General features: G+C 39.1%; 1 protein-coding gene across 1 annotated transcript; it reads right to left on the reverse strand.

Annotated features, from left to right (window-relative positions):
* Positions 1-3,122: 3,122 nt before the first annotated feature.
* On the reverse strand, positions 3,123-6,261 carry LOC146500126 (zona pellucida-like domain-containing protein 1). The gene has a single exon (XM_085135394.1). It carries the CDS (start codon positions 6,069-6,071, stop codon positions 4,908-4,910), a length of 1,164 nt encoding a protein of 387 aa, XP_084991520.1. The 5' UTR covers positions 6,072-6,261; the 3' UTR covers positions 3,123-4,907.
* Between the last annotated feature and the right edge of the window lie 3,146 nt (positions 6,262-9,407).

Below are 9,407 nucleotides of genomic sequence, written 5' to 3' on the forward strand. Positions count from 1 at the left end.
TTCAGGTGCTGCTGATATGAGATATGAGGCTCCCACTGTCTGCCCATGCCAGCTCCTTAGGAGGCAGTTTCATCTCTCTCTGCAGGGAAGTCCAGATTTATGGATCTGAAACTGCATGCTTTTATTTTCCCCTTCCATCTTCACAATCTGCACACAGTGAGGAAGGGTAACAAAAAGGAGACAGACCTCAGTCAACATGGATTACAACATTTTCTTAGTATATGATAAAAAAAACCCTAGATTTATTTGATCTTGTTTCTCTTACTATTATTACTGTGAGAATCAGGCCTTAATGCATAAACCTACCAAAGAATAAATGATTAAAATTATGGGGTTCAAAATGTTTATTTTTTCTCTTTTTCTGCAGGAACATTCTTATACATTCACAAACTTTCCCACACATGCATACACGCCAATGTTTATGGACAGCAGGCCTTCCTCCTCCTGTTTCCTGATTCCCGCCTGCCTGCCTCCTGCTGTTCAGTCATAAACTCACATAATATGTTTAGCATATTGTAGCTCAGCCATCATCTCACTACCGCTGCTGAAGGCCACTGGGTGTAACCATATCAGCACAGCCGGGTCGTAATAGGCCGTCACAAGGATATCGAACACTAATATTAAGTATCTGTAATGAAATATCAAAGAAGTCAGACAGTTTCTTTTTCCTTTTCAGGCTTATATTGCAGCTGTTTTGTTTTATGTATGTTGCTTATTTCTTCTCAGATTTTCTGCGATTCAAACTACCTACCATTTATTCATTAATTTATACATAAATATTTAGCTAGTGAGTGTGAACCAGAAAGTATCATATTGATTTCAATAAAAATACAATATGATTAATGTTGAGTCTGTTACATTTTCAGACCTTAGCCCCCTTTTTAGACCTTTCAGCCCTGCATCTGGACAAAAGCCTCTAAATAGCCTTTTGGCTAGCCAGCTAGCTAAGAGGAACTGTAGTTCTTCTTCAGATACAGTGTCATTCATGCTTAACAGCACAATGATGCATGAACTAATGCGATAAAGCATCTAAAGTCTCGCTTTATGTACCTAAAAATCAATCTGTTGTTAGCCAGCTAGCTAAGAAGAACTGTAGTTCTTCTTCTTCTTCTTATGTACCTAAAAATCAATCTGTTGTTAGCTAGCTAGCTAAGAAGAACTGTAGTTCTTCTTCTTCTTCTTATGTACCTAAAAATCAATCTGTTGTTAGCCAGCTAGCTAAGAAGAACTGTAGTTCTTCTTCTTCTTCTTATGTACCCATAAATCAATCTGTTGTTAGCCAGCTAGCTAAGAAGAACTGTAGTTCTTCTTCTTCTTCTTCTTATGTACCCATAAATCAATCTGTTGTTAGCTAGCTAGCTAGATTGCCACCATCACTGGTGCTGCTGACAATTGCTGTGTCCCAATTCGGGGTATGCACGCTTGAAGTACGCGCACTACGCGTACTACGGACGGTGCGTACTATAAGTACGGGAAGTGCGGAAGTGAGAGGCTTGTGAAATGGGACGGTATATGCTTCGTCGCGCTGTTCAGGTTGCCTAGCAACCATGATACTAACCGCGAGACACGTTACATACAGCTTTGTTTGACAGAAATGAAGGAGAAATTTGTTTTGTTGGTCAATCATTTTTGTCATGACATCACTTTGATTAGTTGAGTATCTGAGGCTGAGACCACAGGACTGTAAAACATGATTCAAGGGCTTCATTTCTGTACTGAACAGTCATTTAAGATTAGCTAGTAAACAATAATTAGTTAATGTTGTTCATGAGACTAAAGTGATCTCACTATGGTAATGTAAATATACTATGGCCAATATTATAGTATTGTCAGATTATATATATATATATATATATATATATATATATATATATATATATATATATATATATCACTGACTTTCAGCTTGTTGTGTTTGTGGATATATGACTGACTTTAATTATCCATAAAATCATCAGATTCTCTGTAAGATTAAGGTCGACTATATGTATATTTACAAGTAGAGGCTTTAAAACCAAGTTAATGCTGAAAGTACAAACATCACTAGTGTCACACAACTTTGCCGACATGTGGCCAACAGCAATGTTTTAATGTTCTTCGTTATTAAACATTCGCACATGAATAAGTGACGTCATATTCAGTACTTACTTTTGACAGTTCACTTTTCGGCCGCTCCCTTCTGCCGTATTTTGCGGCAAAATTATCCACACCCACCGCCGCGCTATGAATTGTGGGATATATGGGACCACGAAGCGTGCACCGGACCACGCTTGATATTTGGGGAAATCGACGGCGCATTTGGAGTATGCATTTCAAGTACACTTCGAATTGGGACAGCCGTCGTCGCGTGGCGGTGATGTAACCGCACTTAAAATGCGTACTTCAAGCGTGCATATCCCGAATTGGGACACAGCAAATAAGTGCTCATCTACTAGATGAAAATTGTTCTGTGGTCTCTCCATTTGTGTTATGCAGCCATGCAGAGAGAGAAGTCTATAGTATTCTAGAGGAGCTTATTAAGTTTATATCTTCTGAGAATTAATAGAGTACTTCATGGCTGTTAGTGACTCCTTTGGCAAGCTAACATGTCAGCACAATTCACATTTGTCCTTCTACCCAACTCATTGCAAGTTTTGGGACAATGTTTTAATACTTTTACACTATTTACCTAATCTAAATCTAAGGACTTGTTGTTCTTAACCCTAAAAAGATCACTCTTAGTTAGCAGACCTGTTCACCTCATTTTGTATATATTTTTTATCTTCAGAATGAGCAAACAACTTTGTTTTTGTCCCTTTCTCTTCTTTTGTAGTATACTGCAAGCCAACAAGAAAAATCTCTTTGAAATTTAACTCAGCCAGTGAGCTTTTCTGCCTCCAGAGGATCTCTGTCTCTGAGATTGAACTTAAGTTCCATTCTGTGCATAAATGAAATTCAATCTGCTATGTGCATACATGCACATGCCAGCTGGAGTCAGGGACAGTCGAGCAGATAAATTGACTTCCCAGTAAACTAAACTCCCTTGAATAAAGCCTTAGAGAATATATCTCAAAATATATAATACCTATACACAGGAGACCAATCAAAAAATGGGCCTCCTTCCTCTTGGTCTTTGGCTCTTATCATTTCCCTGCCAAACCTTGTTGGTGCTAAACTGCCATAGATCAAATCCTGCATGACTCTGGGAAGTGGTTCAATTCCAGATTTGCCCATTGCTACAGCAAAAATAATGATCTGATCAGGTTTAGTATGAAGCCCGTGAATAACTTGCTCCATGTGCTGTGTGTGAAAGTGACCCACATATGTGGGTAGGCTTACAGTAAAGGCTGTACAACAATGCCAAATGTTTCTGTTGAAACTCTGAATTTTCCACTCACTTTTATCCAGTCTATATTTCACTGACAGATAGTGCTGACTAGCCCATCATTTACAACTGGTATGGCGTGGCGTGACGTCGCTATGGACCCAAATGCTGAAGGCTTGAAGTAAACTTAACTTACTTGAGAACTGGATGGATCCAAAACCTGCCACATGGATATTAAATTTTAGATTTACCTATTCTCATTCTTATTTTCACTTCTGGCTTTGTTTTGTAGTTGAGATTTATGTATTTCATTTGTAGTGTGAACTTTCACACTTCATGGCCATCTCTGTCAGTGTAGCACAACAGCAGCTGAAACAGTAACAGTGTTTCCAGTCAAAGAAGATTTAAAGTTCTCTGTTTGCCTGTCTCATATTTCCAGGATGTGATGTGGTAGTTTAGTAGGTTTTATCACAAGTAGATAACTGAGGTACTTTGAAATTAATTTAAAATTTTAACCTTCTTCAAGTTATGTAATTACTCCTAACTACAAGTCCTCCATCTAATCTAAAGCATTTTGCATTTAATTCTTAGGTGATCATTTGATGGTGATGACTTTTGGCATATTTTTCTTTGTTTTCATTTGAAGCAGGAAACAATCCGTCTAGCATCACAAAAGCACTAAAAGAGAAACAGGGAGTTGTTACTAAAGATGTCACATGTCAAGAATCTCTCACGAGGGAGCTCTGGCTCTTCTTTCCATTTATCAGCCTATGTCTCCACACGACATCACACAGCAATGGGGCAGTTGTAGCCCAGTGGGGTCAGAGATATACTGCACATAGGTAGGCAGCTTCCTCCTCTGACATATACACTGGCCTTATGGGGCATGACGTCAGTTTGAAAAACCAGTGAGTTCTTTCACAAAGGAAAAGATATGGAGAGAAACCTTAGAGTTTGACATACTAAGATTCTAGTTTGATGAATACATTTCTTTGTTGTCATTTTGTGTTTAGTGTAATTTGTTCTCAAGCCTCTCTTACATCAGGATATCTTCATCTCAATTAGCTTTATTAACAATATAGTTTATTTGGTATTCTTGCTTTTAATTTTTTTTTTATCATGTTTTACATATATTATCTCTTTCATCCTTTAGATATTGTGCAAACTACATTTCTTTCAAGCTAATATACAAGTTTGTGGATTTTACAGGATATATTGTCATGTTAGCTTTTTTGTATTTATGCATCTTGGACTCGTAACCCTGTCCTACAGGCACACTGATAACTTTATCTACAGACATGCACGGGGAACAATAAGTCCTAAAAAGCATGAGCCTTTGCCCTAGGCTTTGACACATCAATGTAAATACAAATAAATAGAGTATAAAGATTACAAAGTCAATGCTGGATTTTACAGTCATTTTCAAAAAACAGTATCATCAGTGTTGTAATGGTTAGACTTTGACAGAAAGTTGACAAGTTGCTTTGCGAAAGACAAAAAGCTTTTTTAGGATACTCTGACTGCTGTATAAGACCTCACACACATTCACAAATCTTACAAATATTCGAATTTGACATTTGATTGCTGTTTTTCCTACTATTTTTTAATGTTTCCTGAACCTTTTATAAAACACAGCTGCAATAATGAGAGCAATTAAGAAAGCAAAGGCAAGGACACCAACACCCACACCGAGCCCGACATCAGAATTATATTTTTCTACAACAATTGGCTGCTCTTTGGACTCAACATGCTCAGCTTTGGTAATGATCTTTGGAGAGATGATGGTGTAAACCTTGGTTATGCCCACTTCAGAAGTATCAAGGGTGCTCCTCTTCATTCTTTGTGCACAGTGCTTGAATGTGCTGCAGGTGCTCCTTTCACATAGACGAATGACGCAGTGGATGTAGTAGGTGGACACAGGCTCCTTCTCGTGTTCGATGAAGCGGAAGGCTGGGAACTTAAAGCGAGCTCTTTGGCTGTCTCCGTTCTCAATCATGTTTGTGAACTGATCCTTAGAGCAGGAGACAAACAAGTTGAAGATGCTGGAGTTAGATGGCAGAGGGGAAATGGTGGCATAGCTTCGGTCCAGCAGGACATTATACTGGCGTGTGAGGTTGGTGGCCTTGATCTCAACATACACATCGGTCCTCAGTTCAATTCCCCACTGTGGGATTACCAGTGGTTGGGTGTAGTTGGCATCACTAAACAGCTTCATGCTCAAGGTGCTGATGAAACTGCCATTGTTGTCCTTGACTATGATAGAGGTGGCTGACACATTAAGCTGGGTGTAGTTGATCATATATTCTAAGGGGTAGGAACAGGAATAGTAGTACATCAACTCAGTTTTGTAGGAAATTTTTCCTGATGTGGGCTCAAAAGACTGGACCACACCACGGATGTTCATTGTCTCAATGCTGGAAAAGTCAGAGAATATACCTGTCCCAGGAGCGCTGGTGATCCTGAATATGCTTCCACAGCCGTGGGTCATATTTAGTGGAAAGTGAAAACGAGCAACTGGTGGAGTCACAGATTGATCTAGGGTGGCTCGACAGACTGGGTCCAACATGTGGTTAAGGATCAGGAGGGTCTCATTGTAGCCAGCGTAGATAACCGGGCAGATTTCAATTGCAAGCTCAATGGCTGAAGTGCCGCAGCGCACTGCGATGTCATTGATCCGTGGCCATCGTGCCTCTTTTCCACACTCATCCAGTGTTAGCTGACTACTTGTAACCATCAGAGAAAGAAAAGGTAAAATAATCTTCATCATTCTTTCGCAGCCTTGTCTTCAACGTGCTAAAAATCTCGACTTGTACATGAGCTGGAAAGCCTTCATAGTTTGCATGAAGTCAAAGTTATGTTTTCAAAGCTCTTTATACACAAGTATGTGCTTTGGGATTGGCCCAAAACAAGGTCAAGCATTCATTTTCTTTGTAACAACTGCATTGTATGTAGTAGAAGAACTCCAATCTGGACTGTATCCTCAGGGCAGTAACTGAAGCACCTTACCTTCTTTAATGCAGAGGCAATGGGCTTGTTCTTTTGTTGATTATGTTTTTAAATATAAAATTCCATGTCCTCTTTTGCAAAACCCCATTTCAGTAGGTAAACATGAGCTGAGTCACTGACCAGCAATTACAATGCTGTGACAGTTCTCCTACCTCATTTGAGTGCCACAAACAATAGTAATGACCTGGTAGAAATCCTGTGTGGGTTTCTTGACAACGTACTGACACAAAAACACACTTAAGAAGCCATTTTAAATGTAAATTAGAAGGCAATATCAATGACCATCATATGTGGGAAGGGAATCAGCCTGTTATGTTGTTATATTAATAGTCGGTAAAAAGGCAAGAAGAACAGTAGAACAACTGCAATCTAAAAAGTAGTCAGATAAATTAAATTTACATATATAAAGCATACTAGTCCAGAATATGCAAATACAGTGGTCCCTCGTTTATCGCGGGAGTTACTAAAAATAACCCGCGATAAGCGAAATCTGCGAAGTAGTCAGCTGTAAAACCCCTCACTACACACTATGCAGGCACGAACACTTTTCTCTCTTGTTCAAACACTCTCAACGATCAAACCTTCGTAGAAAAGTAAGTCCAGTATTATAAAATGAAACCAAAGATTAAACCTTGTTTTCAGGTCCAGAACATGGGAACAGAGCAGCTGTCAGAGAATTCAACATTAATGAATCAATGGTATGGAGGTAGAGGAAGCAAGAAGAATGAGTTGAGTAAAGTTTGACTTATCTGACTGTTTTGTTTTGCTTAGTGCGCCTTATAATCTGGTGTGCCTTATGGTCTGAACAATACGGTAACTTCTACCTTCCTTTAGCATGTCCAGAAGTCCAACTCTTTGTGCGATGGTTAGCATCTTCCTCTGCCTTTTGGGTGTTTTGTTGACGTTGTGTTTGTCGACGTTGTGTTTGTTGGGGAGAAAACTTTCAAACATACAGTACAGCACTTCAAAGTCACACTGACACTAGTCTTCATCAAGCTAACGATCGCAGATTTATGTAAATTTGAATCTGAACGCATTCTGTACTGTACGGTACGAGATTGATTGACAATGCTCTACAGCCAATCAGGACACAGAACACAATGCGCTGTAGAAAAAAAAAAGCATGCAAAATTGCACAAAAACATCCGCGAAACAGCGAGGCAAGCGGAAGGTGAACCGCATTATAGCGAGAGACCACTGTATATAAAACCACGGTAGTTTACATTGCACTGTATTTCTGCCCAAATCCTTACATTCTTCTTTCCTCCTGGCAGACACAAGTTAAACCAATAAAAATAAAATGCAGTAGCCTATTCAGACAATCATTTAAACTTCATATTACACTGAAAATAAAACAAAGAAAATAACAAAAATGTCCAATTTGAGAAGTTTATTTATTTATTTTATTTATTTATTTTACAAATATTCCAAAAACGTTAAAAAATGATTTAATAAAGAGATTTAACCATGTATGCGGTGCAAGAAGGTTCGCCATGAAAGCTCCTAGTTCAAACCCCACCCGGGTTTTCCTGTGTGGAGTTTCCAGGTGATTCTAAATCAGCCATGAATGTCAAATAGAAAAGCACTATATAAATGTGAGTGCTCTACATTATTAGTTATTTCTGTTTTGCACACTCACTCACACAAACACACACACACACCTTCTGTCAGTCTCATTAGATCTCCTTGTTGTCCATTATTAAGTATATAGTGATGACATCAGGCAGGAAGTGAGAGGAAGGATGAAAAACAGACTCAGTCAAAGTCCTGCTGTGAATTTATCGGGGCACAGACATGGTGTTTGGGGGTTGATGGGGGTCGGGAGCGCGGTTAGGGAGGGTCACCTGCTCTGCTGCTCGCTCACCTCTGCCTTAGCAGCACCGTTAAAACCATGTGATTAATGGCCTGAGCCGCCAAATCAGCCAGAGGGTCTGTGGCATTGAAGAGTCGCAGAGGCGGAAACATGGAGAAAGACGGAGAAACGAGGTGGGAATTCTGTTTGGAGGAAAAATACAACCCCTGTCTCTCTTTTACTACGCAGGTCGTGACCAAACGACCCCGTGTTTTGATTGGACCTTACGGATTATTTTGTCTAGCGGCTAGCAGAAGCAAGGTGACGATAGTTTTTGAAACAGAGGAAGTGAAGTGAGATCAGCAAGAGCGTGCAAGTTCTTTAACTGTAGTTTGCATTTCTTTTCATATGTTCTTTTGCCCATTATTTATTACTTCTGCTAAATATGAAATAATTTTTGTGATTTTTCTGTTAGCTTTTTATTTTTAATTTTATATTTTGAATGGATTAAAAAGATATTTTAACTTTTAAATAAAAAACTAAAATCTGGAAAATGAAAAAGGCAAGCTGTGATCAAGGGTCAGGTCTTAGCTGACAATGTGAGACCTGAGGTTTTAGTTTGATTTGACTTCGTATCTGAAACTCACACAGGTTAGTAAGAAAGTCTTAACTTCTTAACTTAACTTAACTTCCAAGTTTGTATCTCTGTGGCTTCGGTCTAACAAAAGCTTTATATTTTTTCCCACATTAGAAAAAAGAAAAATACAAGACGTGGAAACTTGGAGAAAGTAAAAAATAAACAGTTTGATATTTCAGGATACATGAGCTACCTAATGAAAGTTTATATTTACTAAAAAGGGGAATTTCTAGGAGAGGTTTGGTGAGCAGCACTAACTTCCTCACAGGAAGCTTTACTTTATTCACTCACGCACACACACAGGCTGTGGCTCTCCAAATGCAAAGCTGTGTACTAATTGAAAGCTCATCTGTTTTATACTTTCCTTGGCCATTTTCCTCCTCTGTCGGCTGACTGCTGCTCAGCCATTGTAGGCACTGACCTGGTTCACACCAGATGATATATCACCCTGTAAAGCGAGCCGCCGTAGAAGCTGACCCAACACCCAATTGTTATGTTAAGGAAATTAAATGTCACATATGAAATGCTGTCAGTGCTCAGAGGGACAACAAACTGTATGTTAAAGAGCACGACACTGGAAAATTATAAGAATTACATAAAAGGCTAAAGGAGACATGGTCGCGATGGGCTCATTAAGAAATCCCCAGTGGAGGAAAAGGTGGCACGAA

The sequence above is a fragment of the Neolamprologus multifasciatus genome, chromosome 16, assembly GCF_963576455.1.
Source record: "Neolamprologus multifasciatus chromosome 16, fNeoMul1.2, whole genome shotgun sequence".
Taxonomy (NCBI): Eukaryota; Metazoa; Chordata; class Actinopteri; order Cichliformes; family Cichlidae; genus Neolamprologus; species Neolamprologus multifasciatus.